Genomic DNA, 18,361 nt, shown 5'->3' with positions numbered 1-18,361 from the left:
AGACAATCATATTTGGTGAGTGTCTGCATGTGAGATGTGCGGTACATATTTTGAATCTTATTGTTATTAATGGTTTGAAGGATCTTCATGACTCGATTGCTCGAGTTAGAGCTGCTGTGAGATGGGTGAGATCTTCTCCTTTGAGATTAGAGAAATTCAAGGTTGTCGCGATATCTGCGGGCCTAACATCCAAGAAGGGCCTTTGTACTGATATGCCTATATACTGGAACTCAACATTTTTTATGTTAGAGGCGGCCCAAGAATATAAGTTGGCATTTGCATTATTGGGTGATGAAGACATCTAATATGTAAAATATTTTGATGATCACAGGGGATTGGGGGAACCCATGGATGATGATTGGGAAGTTGTATCTATTTTCGTAAATTTTTTTAGGCTTTTCTACGAGGTCACCATGACGCTATTTGACTCTTTATACCCTACATCCCATTAATTTTCTTAGCAAATATGTTGGGTAAGAAGAATTAGATGACATGGTCGCAGGTGGTCACAATAATCTGCAGGAGATGACATTGATTATGAGGTCGAAGTATGACAAGTTTTGGGGAGATTTCACTAGGGCTAATATTTTGTTATATGTACCTATTGTCTTTGACCCTCGGTTTAAGGTGGATGAAATGATTTTGGATTGGAAATTGAGTACGGGCAAGCATGGGCGGAGCATATTGCAGCAGGGGTTAGGGAAACCCTTGGTAAATTATTTGATAAGTTTACCGTCTTGCGGGGTGGTAATATTGGGGCACCTACACCTACCTCCTCCAGTTCTAGAAGCCTAAGTTGGGAAAAGACGTAGATTAGAATAGGGTGAGAGGTTGGAACAGACTCCCTTCGTCCGGAGTTCTACAGAGGCTTAGTCAAAGATAAACAGATACTTGACAGGAGAGCTTCAACCATTTTCATGAGAGTCTAATATATTAAGATGCAGGAAGGTGAATGTCGTGAAGTATCCCGTCCTTGGAGAGATAGCCCGCAATCTTTTGGTCATTCCTATTAGCACCGTAACCTCTTTTTTTTTTTTTTTTTTTTTTTTCCAAGAGTGAGAAATCACCTATCCAATAGTGATCCCCACCCAATTTTATTAATAAGCCCTCACTTGTGGCGGAGGAAAACCGTGGTTACAAACAAATGTACTCGGGACATTACAATAATAAGAAAGACCAAATATTCCCCAAGCACCAAACACCAACTCAAAACTCAAATAAACAATATAAAGGACTATTAAGAAAAATAAGAGAACTAACACTCAATCCGAAATACAACCACACTACCTGAGATAAGTCAAACCACAGGAATCAGTTCTAAGAATACCTCTTAATAAATGAGGAACATCCGTCTGCCCTAACCACTCATGAGAGACCCCATTACTACCCAATCGAGCCAAAAAATCTGCAGCCTTATTACCTTCCCTATAAATATGTTTAATAGAGAAATTCATCCCTGCCAACATATTCATAATATCTTCCCAAAAATCCTCTAGGTACCAAAGAGTACATCTTCTGTCCTGAACCCAATTAACAACCAAAAGCGAGTCCATTTCAATATTAATATTATTAATCCCCAAATGTTTACAATGTTCAATCCCTCTTCTTAATGCAATAACTTCCGCCAGATTATTACTACCACTCCCAATGGATTCAGCAAACGCAAAAACCATCTTCCCAAACTCATTTCTTACTACACCTCCTGCACCCAAAATACCAGGGTTATTTATACTACTTCCGTCCACATTCAGTTTAAACCAATCTTTCTTCGGTCTCTCCCATCTAACTGCCATAGAAACCCCTCTTTTTTTAAAATTAATAGGAAGATTCAAAGACTTTAATATCATTACATCCTTATCCACAAGCCGGGAATCCTTCTGAATCTTAATACCCACCCAGTTAATCCAATACTTTATCAATCTCCATAAAACCTGAACCTTCTCCTTCCTACCTTCCATTCTCGCTGTACATCTCCATATCCATAAATTCCAAGTGATAATGACAGGAATAACACCCATAAGAATACCTAACTGAGAGGACTTTGAAGCTCTACGAAACCATGCCTCAACAGTTGCCCTCCAAGACCGATTTGGGACAAACGGAATACCCAAAATATTAGAACTAAACTTCCAAATAACCTTAGCAATATTACCACTATATAACACATGATTCATATCCTCTATGGCCCCGTCCCTACAACATTCACATTTCGATGCTAACGGCACACCAATTCTCCTTATACGATCATCCACTGCAAGACATAAGTTTAAGGCCTTCCACATAATCACAGAAAACTTCTTCGGTAACGCTGAATTCCAAATCCAATCCGACCATTGACAATTAGGATTACGGATCCGAACAAAAGACCAGGCAGTTTTGGTCGTGAAAGACCCATCCAAGTTTTCCAACCAAATAAGCTGATCCTTACCATTCCTCCTACTACTAACTTCATTAACAATATCCTCCATTTTTTCAGACCCTACTAGCTGCTCAAGTTGCTCCATATCCCAATTATTATTAATCATACAATCTTTCACCTTCAATTCCGGATCACCCACCATCTGATACTGCTCCTTAAGTGGACCCGAATTTAGCCAATTGTCTCTCCAGAACGACACGTTCCCCTCCCTAATCTTCCATCTGGAACGTGAAAGAACAACAGGAATTTCTTTAACAATAGCTTTCCAAAACCTAGAGCCTCTCAAAGGATTAAGCTCAATCGGATGCTGACCATGCAGGTATTTAGCACAAAAAAATCTTTTCCATAAAGAATCTGAACTTAACAAATTCCATGCAAATTTAAGATGCAAAGATCTTTGAACATCAACAAAACTTCTCAAACCAACCCCTCATTCATCAACAGGTTTGCATAAATTGTCCCATTTAATCCATTTTCTCTTGGGATTCCCATTAAATGAGCCCCAAAAAAAAGTGCTAAATAATTTATTAAACTGAAGCAACACTAATTTCGGAACATGCATCACAGATAACAAATGAATAGGCATACTCGACAACACATGCTTTAATAAAATGACTCTCGCCCCTGTGGAGAGAAAACTCACCTTCCAACCTTCAATCTTCTTTCTAATTTTTTGAATAACATCCTGAAAATGAATTAACTTTAATCTACTAGAAACAATAGGCACCCCTAAGTACTTGACCGGGAACACCCCTTCCGTGAACTGTGTATTCAATAAAAGGTGTCTACGTCTAACAGAATTAATTTTTTTAGAAAAAAAGATTGAAGACTTGGCACTATTTACCTGCTGACCAGACCACTCAGCATAAATACGAAGAACTTCAATAATTTCCGAAACTGAAGACTTTCCTCCATTAGCAAAAATTACCATGTCATCAGCATATAAAAGATGAGAAATAACAGGACCATGTCTAGGATGAGAAAAACTTTTAATTCTCCCCATTTCAAATTTGTTTTTTAACATCCTAGAGAGAACTTCTTCTACCAAAATGAACAAGTAAGGAGACAGAGGATCTCCTTGACGGAGACCACGTCCACCCTTGAAAAAACCCTTGGCGACACCATTCATAACCACAGAATACCAAGGAGTAGTAACACATTGAGCTAACAACTGACAAACCTTCGGGGAAAACCCAAAAGCTTTCAAAATATGACTTAAAAAATCCCAGTCAATAGTGTCATAAGCTTTTGCAAAATCAATTTTCATCATAATATTACCTCCTCTAATAGGCTTATTTATATCATGAATAAGCTCCTGCGTAAGACTAATATTTTCAAAAATACTTCTACCAGGCAAAAAAGCACCCTGTTCCATAGAAATAATCCTACTGAAAACTGAAGTAAATCTGTTCACTAAAATTTTAGAACAAATTTTATAGACCACTGAACACAGACTAATGGGCCTAAAATTCCCAAACGACGTAGGATTCTGAACTTTAGGAATTAAGACAATAAAAGAGGCAGAGTAAAACCTTGGTAAGACAGCCCCGCCAAAAAAATCACTAACAGCTTCCAATAAATCTTGATACACCAAGGACCAGCAATGCTGAAAAAAACCCGAGCCAAAACCATCCGGCCCCGGACTACTATCCACCGGAATAGAAAAAAGTGCATCTTTTACTTCCCCAACCGACGGGATACTACCGAAAAAATTATTTTCCTCCTCCGAAACTTCCTCAGAAATTAACCCAACCAGATCTGGCACAGAACTGGTTGCTTTAGCTTTGAGGAAATCCTCAAAATAACCACACGCAGCCTCATGGATATCTTCAGGCGAGTTAAGCACTCTGCCATCAGAGAGCTTCATTTCTACTACCCTATTATGTTTGATATTCTGCAATGCTTTAAAGAAAGCAGTCGAAACCTCACCTTGCGAAACCCACTTCTGCTTAACTTGTTGAGCAATACGAGACTCTTCCCTTTGTAACCAGACATCAAGCTCAACCTTGTTCGCTAAAACATCCGCTTCAACATCCTCTGAGTAGCATTCTTGAAGTCTTAACTCACCTTCCTCCACTTTAGCTTCTAACTCTTTAATATGCTTTCCTGTCCAGCCAAACACATCCCTAGCAGAAGAAACCAAGTGACCCAATACCATAGAGTGATCTGAAGTCCTTCTAGGAAGATATTGAATTCTCCCCGACGGATAAAGATCCTTAAACTTGGAATTACATAAAGCTCTATCCAGTCTAGCCCATGAACGCGCCATTCCTAAACGACCGTTGCACCAAGAAAAGCCATTACCTGAAAAAGGCAACTCAACTAATCTACCATCATCAATAAAGGAACAAAAATCCTCCATTGCAATTAGCATCCTCGGATTTCCACCTCTTCTTTCATTATCATTACAAATGACATTAAAATCCCCAATAATCACATGAGGAAACTGTAAACTATTAACACCAAGTAAATTAGATCACAAAGGCCTCCGATCTAAATACCGACACTTAGCATAAACCGAAGATATCAATAAGCTAGAGTTAATTAACATAGTACAATGCTGATCCGAAACACTCATAACCTCCACCTTCAAACCCGCCTTCCAAAAACACCAAAGCTTACCATCCTGATTTGCATTAGAAAGACCCTCATCAAATTCAAGAAACTTCTTCCAATAGTTCAACTGAGAATCATTCCTGAATGGTTCTGCAATAACAAGAATAAAAGGCTGCAGCTCACGTACAAGCCCCCTCAAACGTCTCCTCGAGGTACCAAGGCCACGGATGTTCCAAAATAACAAATTATTAATCAAGGATTCTACTTAGAGGGCTTGCTAGGAACCCTATAGGACCTACGTAACAAACGCTTACTTGGAGACTTCCTAACTACTAAATCAGAATCAGAATAATCATCTTTTTGTTTACCTGGGTGGTGAGACTTACCTTCATCCTCAGATTTGGACTCCATCTGCTCTACCGTGTCTATCTTCTCCTCTCCTTCTGCTACTGGGGTGTTACCGCTTGACACCACGTCAATTCTGGGTTCTAGTTGCACAGCATCCTCTGCTACCAATGATGGCTCGATGAATTCCACCCTTCTTGATTCTAGTTGGCCACCCACTACAACGTCGTCGATCTGCACAGCAACATCCACTACTGGAATTGGCTCAATGAATTCCTCCCTACTGGAGTCTAAATGGCCACCAACTCCAGCAGACAGCTCCTGATTTATTATTGGTAAAAAGACCAACTCCTCCGCTTGTAAAGTCCCGCTATTCTCTCCACATATCAACCTCTGCTCGGGGGCCTCCATTTCTTCAATAACACTCTCAGACCCCAACTTCGACTTCCCTGCATCCTTGCCACCATCCAAGACCGTCACCTCAATCTCTACATCTTCCAAAGCCAAAACAGGGGACTCTGTGATTTTATCCGAATGACCTGTAGTCTTCGCCTCATCTTCTTTATCTTTTGGCACCCAAACTTTACGTGACTTAATCACCTGCAAAGTCTTGCTGCTCTTTCCTTCTATCTTGTTTGCCTTACATGTCTTTACGTTATGCCCTTGCACCTTGCATACGGAACAAAATGCCGGCAGTGTTTCATACTCAATTTCTTGGAAAATGCTTGTAGGATGTCTCGGTGTCCCAATCCAAATGGAATGAATCAGCTCATGATCAATATTCATTAGAACACACACCCTTGCACCATCGGTACGAGTTGCACAACGTGTCGCATTATCTCGCCTTAAATAGATTCCAATCGGTGCAACTATATTCCGCAAGAATGCTTCTTGATAAAGATTTGGAGGTAAGCCGGGCAACATGATCCAAACTGGAGCCAATGATGGCTCGTCGTCTTCAGTAAAATCAGTAGACCATTGAAAGGGTCTATAAGCAACCCCTTCAATATCACAGCTTTCACGGGACAATGATTTCAAGAAATCATCTTCATCTGAAAATCGCACAAAGACATTCCTAGCCTTCCGCATAGCTGAAACGACTGGCTGTTTCATTAATCCCCATCTGCTATGAATGAACCCTCTGATACGATCCAAAGAAGGTCTTTGTCTCAAGAATTTTAAAACCATAGAGAACCGAAAAGGGACAGCCGAACGATCCAACTCCTCCCTAGTAAATTGCACAAAGAACTCACCTTCAACACATTTGGGAGGCCTGAAGGGAATCGAGACCTCAGGGAGAGCCTGAGGAACCTGGGAAACCAGTTCCGCAAACGTGCGTGCCTTTGCATGCGACGTGGGGGGGGGCTGGCAGCCCCCGGAACCATCCATGCACGTAAAAGGACTAGAACGAAACACCAAAATCAAACTTGAAAATCTTGGAGCATTCTTGTTTAATTGTTGAACAAAGTTCCTGATTGTAAAGGTGTATTAGCACCGTAACCTCAGAGTCAGCATTTAGCACCGAAGGGTACGTATTGGATTCATTCTGGAGTTCATTAGCTCCTACCACTGTGGAGGCTTTGATTTGCATGCATAATTGGATCACGGGAACTCCAATTCATATTCCGGATGTTCTTGATTATAAAGAGGCCCACGTCGAGGAGGAGGGTGGTGATCAACCTGGATCTGGTAATCGATGAATCGTGGGACTTGAATTTCATTTTCTAATTTCTAATTTTTATTTATTTATTTTCATTTAATCGTGAATACACAATTCAATTTTTTCAAATCTTAAAACAATAATAATATTAAAAAATAATATTTTATTCGACTTTCAACTTTCATTTCAACTTATTAATATCCAAATGACACCTTAATCTAAAACAATCTACAATGAAATCTTAATATGGTGCAAATTGAGCGTTCGATCATTTGGTTTATAATTTAAAAAATATGATAGCTTATGAATGAAAAAGTAATTTCCCTTTAATTAATGATAATCGATAGTGTAGACGTAGAAATCACGCAACATAAAGTCAGATTTAGACTTTTTAAAGACACGTAAATTGAATCGCACAATATTTATTAAATATTTACTATTGTTGGAAAAATTGACAGGAAAGACCAACCGTTTTACGTCTATTTATTTGATTCTGAACCGTAATTAAGGAGCGGTTTAGATAATGTGATGAGATGAGATAATTTTAAATAAATATTAAAATTTACATAAAATATTATTTTTTGATATTATTATTATTTTAAATTTTAAAAAAATTGAATTATTTATTATATTTTGTGTAAAAATTTTAAAAAGTTGTAATGTTGATGTAGGAGAATTTTTCCCACTAAGCCCAAGAGGCCTATAAATAAAAGAAGCAAGACTAAAAGTCCGACCCGGAGTAACGAGCCCCTAACCCAGCCCACAGGAAAACTCATCTGTACACAACCTGCAGGAAGTATGATGTTGCAAAGGATGTGACTCGTCAATCTGAGACCCACTCGATTAGTGTCCAGTCCTCGAGTGCCTGCCTGCATAGCAAGCATGATATACGGGGAGCCCTTGATCAACTGATTGAAATGGGATAAACGGACCAGAAAGGAAATAGACTGAGAGAAGAAAGTCTGATAACCACGCCGCATTAAAGGCTCCACCGCTCAGACAACACACCACATTAAATGACATTGTTGCTGAGCCATGCGACATCAATGCCACCGTTGTAGTGTCATGCCGCACTTAAAAACTCTGACACAATGAACAGTACGAGAAATACGGACGTCATGGTAGTAGGCATTGTTTGCCCCTTAGGCCAGTAGTATAAATAGCAGATCCCAGGTACGAGAATATCATCTCTAATTGCTAGACTCTATTACTTATTTCCTACACTCTAAGAAAATTTATTAACTTTGGTATCAGAGGTTATCCGACTCCAAGGTCGCCCTCTGTTAGGGGACTCTCGGAAGGGACGAGGAAGACGGCACTGAGAGATTAGAGGAAGCAACCCTAAGGAGTTAGAGTTATGTCGGGCTGAAGTGTGGTCTGGAAGTGTCTTAAGTCATGGAACTCAGAACGCACCGTATAAGGTTGAAGCACACCGTTTCATCAATTGAGAAGAGAAGCTACCAGTCGTTCAGCAATAATAAGCTACTCGTCGTTTACGTTTTGTTATTCCTGCGTTTATTAATTGCTTTCCGTTGCAACTATAGTTTGTTATTCTGCTTTACACGTGTTGCATTGCCATTAGACTAGTTTGTTATGGCTGCAACCCTTTTATGTACGTCCTGAGCATCACACAGGGATATCTGGAATATTGTAAAGGACTTATTCAGTTGGAGGTTGAGGGAGCCCTCGAAGCACCCTATTGGCATTCTGATATTTTCAGTGCCATTTTATCAAACATGTCATCTTCCATTTAATTCCTGCAAATTCACATTTCATCACTATTTCCTTCCATCCTTACATACATTCACGAGAGAACTCTTACACCCTCTGAAAGTCGCAATATTTTATACCTTGTGCAGGGCCCATCAGTGAATACCTAAGTTGTCAGAACTTGGCTCAAATGTGTGCAAAATATAATGTCAATAGATGAGATAAGTTGAGAATAATTCTCAATCCAAACTACTTGAGGTTTTCGGGTCAACCAAAAAAATCAATCTTTTGAAAAATGTTCCCCATCATTACATCCGAGAGAATTAAGGATTATCGCTTCAGCATTACTAACTTCTTTCCGATAAGATGTATTTCCTCTCTCTCAAAACATTCTTCTCTCATTAAATTCGTCTTTCCACCACGGTCATTTTTGATACCATCATTAACTCTGTCTTCCACCACGGTCAATTTTGATACCATCATTAACTTAGTCTTCCACCACGGTCAATTTTGATACCATCATCATTAACTTAGTCTTCCACTACGGTCAATTTTGATACCATTCTGACAATCTTGCCTAGGATCAAGTAAGAGTGGCACTACAACCACCACTTTCAAAACATGTAATAGGTCGGTCTGATGTACTCAAAACATCTCTCTTCTGCCCTAGCGAGGAGGGGGGAATTCATCATGGATCTTGACCCCAACTAATGTCGACGCGACTTATGAGTGTATGACCTCTTCTTATCAAAGATTTGTCTCTCTATAGACTTCTTTGTTCGTACTTTAGTTTCTCGATCGAGTTTCAAGTTTCATGTAATTTTGGTCCACATGCATTCAAGTAGTTTGACCTCTCATTTAATTCCCTCCCTATATATATATATATTTATTTCCTTTAGCTCATAATTCGGCAAAACAAACTAAGTACTATACGTATGCAAGTGAATCTTATGAGAGTTACCTCTGCAACATATATGAGTATATTAATGCCAACAATAGAAAACGATATACGTACGTTTTGTGTCGGCGAGGTCTATAAAAATATATTGCAAGAAAACATTTATATATACTAATTGTTATGATAAGTAAGATGAATTAACTTACAATAACATTATAGTTTTACAACCTAACGTATTTAGTAACGTTTATTTAAAAACTTCTTTTTCATGTAAGATATCTTTGTAAATCAAGTATATATTCCCCTTTTGCCCAGCCAACTAATCTACCAACTTTCATTGATTTAATACATCGTTTGCATTCAAAACTCATCCCAACTTATCTAATTTCATCATTATAATTTTTTTAAATTTTCACACAAAATATAATAAATAATTCAATTTTTATTCTACTATTCACAAACCATCTCAACTCATCTCAACTCATCTTTTTTTTTTTTTGAGAAAAAAAATAATTAATATATATAATAGTGTCAGTATTTGATCTTCAAGATATTTAAATTTGTTAATTAGATTTTATATTTTATATAGCCATCATTCATTTAAACAAAGTTCTAAAAATTGTTGTGTATATATAGGCTTGTTACATATACTCGGGGGATGTTTGGATAACAGATGAGATATGAAATCCTCAAAATTTCTAATATTTTATTTTTCAAATATCATTTAAATATAAAATAATTTTAAATTTTAAATTTTTTATCTAATTATTACTTAATTATTATATAAACATAAAAATCAATACAATTTTTACAAGCTTCAAAATAAAACACAAAACTTAATACAATTTTTTCAAACTTCAAAATAAAAATAATATCAAAAAATTATATTCAAATAATTTTTTAACTTTATATTATTTATATTTAATTTTTTTTCTCTTATTTTTTAAAATCTAATAAAATATTTTAATTTAAAAAAATTATAATGATAAGATAAAAAGAGATGAAATCATTTCTATTTCTATTTCTATATATATTCAAAATTATGATCGATCATCAGCCGCTTCAAAGAAATAATAATAATAATGGTTTTAAATTTGGATATTCCTCACGTCTCTCGTCTCTCTCAAGTCCTCGTTTCGAAGCTCAGGAGTCGCCCTGGTCAAATCCGTGTGACTGACGTTACGTCTTGTGTAATATGACATTTGGAATGGATTGCTAGGTATGCATGCGTATTATACGCGAAGAATTTAGACCCGATTTGAAAACATAAAATCATCTATATTATTATTATATATAATTTTTTTAAATTTTTACATAGAATATAATAAATAATTTAATTTTCTAAATTTTAAAATAATAATAATTTTAAAAAATTATATTCTAATAATATTTTATTTAACTTAATTTTAACAAAATATCTCATCTCATGTTCATTTTGCTCCCATCATGTTCATTTTGCTCTTTAAGAATATGTATAATTCCTGGGTTGTTATTAATTTTTGAATATTGCCATAACCGGAAACATTCACAGCTGGGATATTGAACTCCATCCATGGACGAATTGACAGATCAGATAGTTGGTAATTTTCTTGGGAAAGTGTTTAACGGCTCTTAAAAACTGGGAATTAATTAAGGGATTTCCTAATTTTGTCGTGTATGAAGTGGAAAGCTAAATTTGTTCTTGTCTTAGCTTTTTATAATGGTCTTGCTCCCACCCAAATGAGACTAAAGTCAATAAAAATGTCTACTTTTATAATAAGAAAATCAATAAATAAATAATTAATTAAATGAGTCGAGCCAATATTAATTGTTAAAATTGTAACGAGTTCTAATAGAATATTATAGAGATTAAGAATTTCTCATTGTCAAGTAATATGGAATCTCATACAAGATCGCTTATGACCTTATTACTAATCAAAATATGGTATCACAATATTCCTCCTTATATTCCTAACATCCTTGCCGGGTCAGTCATGCGTAAACAACATGACTCAAGTCCCTACAATCCTCTAATGGAAGACCTAAACTACATTTCTTTACTTCAAAAGAATATGATCAGATTTCTTTAAATAGCAGGATCAAACTGATTTCATTGTGTGCTTCAGTTTAGTCGATATCTTTCCTCTTTTTGAATAGTTATCAAACAAAAAAGATGCTCTCCTTTACTCCTCATGATCTCCTTTTCATTTTGCTTCTCCTTGTCATTCTCATTGCAAATAATGCATGCAACCAAGCAGATCTCAACTCTCTCATGTCCTTAAAGGCGGCCAGTACGTCCTCTCCTCCTTTAAATTGGTCTTCGAACGATTGCTGCCATTGGGAAGGTATTTCTTGTGATCACAACGGTCAGGTCACCCATGTTTGGTTGCCTTCTAAAGGCCTAACAGGAAGTGTATCTCCTGATTTTCTTGGAAACCTTATGCATCTCTCTCACCTAAATCTTTCCCACAATTCACTTTCAGGTTCTCTCCCTAGTGGATTCTTTTCATCCTTGAATCAACTCATGATTCTTGATTTAAGCTACAACTATTTAGTTGGAGATGTATCTTTGCTATTTTCATCTAAGGGCTCATCTACTCATCAAGGTTGGCCTCCCTCTATTCAAATAATTGACATCTCTAGCAATCACTTCCATGGTACAATCCAATCATCATTCCTCGAACGAGCTTGGAACTTGATCAAGCTCAATGTCAGCAACAATAGTTTCCAAGGCCCCATTCCTTCTCATATTTGCATGAATTCCCGTTTGGTCAGGCTTCTTGATTTCTCTTTCAATAATCATACTGGCCAAATTCCTTTGGGACTAGGAGCATGTTCCAAACTAGAGATTTTCCGTGCAGGCTTTAACTCTCTCTTTGGGTTACTTCCAATTGATCTATATAGTGTGACAACATTAGAAGAAATCTCTTTACCTTCCAGTAATCTTTCCGGACCCATTAGCGATGACATTGCAAACCTAACCAAACTCACCCTCCTTGAGCTGTATGCAAATCGATTGAGCGGCAAGTTACCTCCAAATATTGGGAGGCTTTCCAAATTAAAGCACATGCTTCTTCATACAAACTCCTTTACAGGTTCTTTGCCCTCATCACTGATGAATTGCACAAATCTCATCGAATTGAATTTACGAATCAATTTGTTTGAAGGAAATATCTCCAACTTTAATTTCTCCGGTCTTCAACAGCTTACTATTCTTGACTTCGCATATAATGGCTTCACTGGTAGCTTTCCAGTAAGCTTTCAATCCTGCAAGTCCCTTAGAGCAATTCGACTTTCCCGAAACCAACTAGAGGGGCAAATCCCATTGGAGATTGCTCAACTGAAATATTTATCTTTTTTTTCACTTAGTTTCAACAATCTAACCAACATCACGGCGGCAATCAAAATGCTGATGCATTGCAAGAGTCTCGAAGTTGTCCTAATAGGAAGCAATTTTCTGCATGAGAGATTGCCGAATGATGATGACATAGTTGGTTTTCAAAATCTTCGACTTTTGGATATTGGTGCATGCCAACTGACTGGTCAATTGCCCATGTGGCTATCTATGCTCAAGAAGCTAGAAATTCTGTTACTAAATCATAATCGTATCACAGGTTCAATTCCAGGTTGGTTGTCGACCCTTCCAAGGCTCAAGGCTTTACAATTGTCTCACAACCTCATATCAGGTGAATTCCCCAAGGAACTTTGTGCATTGCCTGCATTAGTATCAGCACAGGCTTATCAACGAGACAACGATTATTTGCTTTTACCGATTTATTACTTAGACAATAATAAGGTAATTGGCCAGTACAACTCCCTCTCCTACTGGTACCCACGATTATATTTTATGAATAATAGTCTTAGTGGCAAAATCCCCATTGAAATTGGACGTTTGAAGTTGCTTCGTGCACTACATCTTGGTCATAACAACTTCACAGGTAACATTCCAGACCAAATATCAGAACTTACAGACTTGGAAGAGCTAGACCTCTCAGCAAATCAGTTATCTGGTGAAATACCAGCATCACTTGCTCGTCTGCATTTCTTGGCTACGTTTAGTGTAGCTTACAATAATCTCCATGGGCAAATACCCTCGGGCACTCAACTCCAAGGTTTTGATACGTCTGCATATGAGGGGAATCTTGGACTTTGTGGCACCCCACTTCCTCGTTGTGACCATATTACTAATGGCAACAAAGACAAGGACATCCAGAATGAGAAAGATGGACGTACAATTCCATGGTTTCATATTACTGTGATGTTGGGCTTCATTACAGGATTTTGGGCGGTTTGTGGTCCTTTGGCTTTTAATCGTAATTGGAGAGATTCATATTTCCGATACCTGAATAACTTAAAAGACCAATTCTATGTGGCGTTCGCAGTGTCTTTGGCCACATTGCACAGAAGGAGGTAATTATTTTATGATCTTCTTACACGAAAGGGTGCCAATCCTTAATTATGAGTTTAATAGTTTTTCCTCTATCTCGAGTTCTTTGTTTTTTGTTAGCTATTACATACTTATATGCTAAGTCTAGGCAAAGTTTTGTCTTCATGCATGTGAAGCGATTTTTTGGCTTCATCAGTATTAATAAATTTAGTAATGACGATTCATCTTTCTTTAATACTATACATAGAACTTGTAATTGAACTATCTTGTACCTGCAAAATCTTTAAAATTACCAAGAACGAGCTGATCATGCTTGTTTATTTTTTTAATAAACTTGAATAATTAAAAATAAATTAAACTACAATTTTTTTTTTTAAATTTAATGAAAATTCTATAACTAGTAAATGAAACTATTAAAACCTATCCACTAACTACTATAGATGCTATAAAACAATTAATAGAATTTAATAACTTGACTAACATATTATAACTTATATGAACTATATTTACTATATACGCATAAACTATATTTACTATGTTGCTCACAAAGCCTGTGTCGACGAGCACAGAATTGGACATCGTTCGTTACAAAGTCACATGCATGATCATTAATCGTGGTGTGACGAAGGGAGCCAAGGTGTGCACATGGTCCAAAGGGGAGACCATGGTGCATGCGTAATAAATGTATGTATTTTTGGGTACGAAGGGAGTTTGGGCATGAGTGGTTCTAATAAATGCATTTTGGAAATGGTTGTAAAAATGGATATTTTTGAGGTTTTTTTTTTCTTCCATGACTGTTGTGCATTGTTTGTTTATATAATTTTATGCTTGAATCTCTTCGTTGTCACTCTAGTGATTTATTTACTGAAATTGTGAAATCTCATTTTGATATTCCTACCTACGGCTCAATTTCATGGAATCGTAGACTTTGATGCAGATGAGGGGTATGAGCAGGCGGAACCAGCCCCACCTGAGGAGTGATGGCTTGGGACTTTACTCGTTATTTGTCGTTGGACCTTTGTATTCATTTACTTTATTTCAGCCGGATGATTGTATTAACCTCTTGGAAGACTTTGTTTCGGGTTGTATCATTTTTAATCTTTCTGGTACTTAGTTTTGACTACCTTATATTTTTTCCCTGCTTTGTTTATGTTGTACACATTTTGGATGTTTGCACACACTTGCACATGGCAATGGGTGTATAATCTGTGTAGTCATCATCCAGGTGTTACGACTTCCACCAAATCATATGTGGGGGGTCAAGGGTGCCACACATTCAGTCTGCAATATGTACACAATGTGTTTCCCCCAGCAGTGTAATATGGATCCAAAACAGGTAAAGGTCAGAAATTCCAATTAGAAACCTCTAAACTAACAAATGCATGGCTATCACTCCAAATTCATGTTACTCCAATAACCAGCTAACTGTATATATAGCTTAACTCAATGAACCACCTACTAACTCTGAAAACTATTGCATGTGGAGTATGATGATTAGTTTTATTTGGGTTAGTTCACAACTACTAATTAAAGAAGGTATTAAATATTGATTTATTGCACACACAATATCATGTACACGTGCTATGATACATATAGAGTCAATAATGCCATTAATGGAAATATATATTACAAAAAAATAAAGTGAACATTGAAGAGACAGCTTCTAGAATCATGGAGATTTGATACGGGACTAGACTTGAAGCTATGCTGGTGACTTTGAATATGTGAGTAAGTTGTCACCAACTGTGGAGAAGTTCTTGGCTATTAATTTGGCATGATTGTCAGGTCCTTTAGTTGGAGCACTAATACGCCGCCTCAAGCTCAACGAAGTAGCAGTGATATTAAGCTTGTCTCATAAAATAACAAATTTGGGTGCAACCAATGGCTAAGTGAGAATATCCAAGGGTTGATCCATGCCTGAGATAAATTGTACCTTGAGATGACCATGAATAACACATTCCCGAACAAAGTAAAAATCAATTGCCACATGCTTGGTACGAACATGAAAAATGAGATTGACAAAAAGGTATGTGGCACCAATATTGTCACGCCATAAAATGAGTGGTTAATGTAGAGAAATGCCAAGATCGTTGAGAATTCCTTGAAGCCAAATGAGTTCAGTAGAACATCAAATCCAAATCTACTAATTTCGTGTTGTGTTCGTATTGGATCCACGGGTCATGTCACATATTATTACTCTTAGACCATTGTGCATGTTGGTCTTAAGGAGTAAAGTCTTGGATATATTTATGCTGAGAGAGAAAAAAGGTCATTGTGTTGGAAATGTGCTTCTGCACCCAAAAAGAAATGAAGTTGCCCTAAGTCTTTAATCAGAAGACCAATACATAGGTTTTGAAGTAGTGTATGCATGGCAATCATGGAGGAACCAATAACAAGTATATCGTCAACATAAACTAAAACATAGAATTCCAATGAGTGTTAACAATAGATAAAAAGGGAATTGTCTGCTTTGGAGGCAACAAAGCCAAGTTCAAGGAGACGGCTATTGATTTTGAAATACCATGAGCATGGGGCTTGTTTAAGGTTGTAGATGGCCTTATGCAGCTTGCACACGTGATGTGTACACCTTGCAATTGGACCATGAAGACTACTTCAAAGAGATTACCATCCAAAAAGGCATTGGAAACGTCGAACTATTGAATGGGCCAACAACGAATGATGCTAATGGAGAGAATGAGCCGTATAGTTTGTGGTTTGACTACGAGAATGAAAGTCTCACTGTAGTCAAGTATTGGCTATTGGTGAAACTCTTTGGCCACAAAACGGGCTTTGTGGTGCTAGACAGTACCATTGGCATTGTACTTCTGGTGGTAGACCTATTTGTTGCAAACGATGTTCATGGTGGAAGTGGCAGGGACAAGTGACCAGGTGCGGTTTTGGAGAAGAGTGTCAAACTCTTTGTTCATGGCTTGCGTCCATGCTGAGTCTTTATTTGTAGTGGTGAAAAACATTGGTTCTGTAGGATTATATGCGAAAATCACCGTAAGGGCTTGGCCAGAGTATGGAATAGTGATCGCAGCGTCATAGGCTACTATGCTCATGGTCGGAGCACCATACTCACTACAGACCCCACGAGAACTTAAATGTGGCTCCATCAGCGTTAGTATCTGGCGTGCTTCGGTGACTAACTAGTTAGGCCCCGCCCACTACCCATTGACTGTTTTTCGTCAACTCAAAAAATTTTATACCTATTTAGATACTCCAGCACGAACAAAGGAATTTCATTAGAATATTACCCCATCTTAGCACTTAGGGTCGTGATTGACATAAATCACTTGACATGACTGCTCTTGAAATACACAAACTGTATCCAAGACGAAACATGACTGAAATACGAAAGGACAGAAGCCTTGACGTAACACAACATGACTTGAACGTAACTCATAAGACATGACATATTTAAGATAGAAATATTTCGAAACATGGCATAACATGTAACAGAAAATATTTCATAACATGACATAGCATGTAACAGATAACATACTTAACATAACCAACTTACAACAATGCATATTACATGACATGATATACATGTAATAGGTGACATACTTAGTTTAACATGACATACATGACATTCTCCTTCTTTTTGACATTGTCTTGATGAATTTTATTGTAGGAATGAATAGTACTCACTAAGTAAATTCTCTAGAAAGATTGAAAGGTCACATTGATCCGCTTAATTTTCAATCTCCTAGACAGAACCTCCTTATACTGTACGTATTCACACTACTTGTAATGTATAGCAATACGTGACAGAATATCTTGTGTAACAGATGAATAATTCGTGATAAAATAAATTTTGTGTAACAAATAAATATTTAACGACTGGCATGACACATATACATGTATATACTGTAGTTCCTTTACTTATCATCCATACACAGTAAACTACTAAAAAGTTAAAACCTAACTTACTTCGGTCTTCGTGTTTCTAAACAAAACTCAATCGCGATCACAAGAAAATAAAAGTAGTGATTTCTAAAAATTAGAACTTAATCACGAACGATTAGAAATATGTAAAAATATCAACTTAGAGTAAAATGACTATTTTACCCCGAACTTAAGGATTTTGCATCCTAAGTCTAAAAATCACCAAACTTCACATACCTCAAATATCAACTTTGAAAAATTTAAAACTAAACCCAAGCATTAAAACTCTGTAGTGGCCGAAACTTGCAATGGCTTTTTCCCTTAATTTTTGTCGCAATTCTTCTAATTTCAAAACTCATGATCAAATCAAATTTTACAACAAAGATCTACCTATCCTAATTTTAAAAACATACTCAAAAAATCAACTAAAAATATGCTAGTCATCAACTCCAAACTTTTTAGAAAAATGATCCAAACTTTTTAACTAAAAAGGCAAACCCATGAATCATATGGTTT

At 36.9% G+C, this 18,361-nt stretch overlaps 1 protein-coding gene across 1 annotated transcript; it reads left to right on the top strand.

The window, feature by feature from the left end:
- The first annotated feature begins 11,740 nt into the window (after window positions 1-11,740).
- Window positions 11,741-14,903, top strand: LOC118348433 (receptor-like protein 2). Its single transcript, XM_035690057.1, has 2 exons — window positions 11,741-13,977; window positions 14,892-14,903. The coding sequence occupies exons 1-2, from the start codon at window positions 11,741-11,743 to the stop codon at window positions 14,893-14,895; spliced, it is 2,241 nt and encodes a 746-aa protein (XP_035545950.1). The 3' UTR covers window positions 14,896-14,903.
- Window positions 14,904-18,361: the final 3,458 nt, after the last annotated feature.

The sequence above is a fragment of the Juglans regia genome, chromosome 5 (assembly GCF_001411555.2).
Source record: "Juglans regia cultivar Chandler chromosome 5, Walnut 2.0, whole genome shotgun sequence".
In the NCBI taxonomy this organism is placed as follows: Eukaryota; Viridiplantae; Streptophyta; class Magnoliopsida; order Fagales; family Juglandaceae; genus Juglans; species Juglans regia.
The sequence above is the reverse complement of the archived record's forward strand: the minus strand, read 5'-3'. Positions and strand labels throughout refer to the sequence as shown.

What these genes read in the sequence shown, in the direction of transcription:
- LOC118348433 (XM_035690057.1), top strand. Translation starts at nt 11,741, where the DNA reads ATGCTCTCCTTTACTCCTCATGATCTCCTTTTCATTTTGCTTCTCCTT.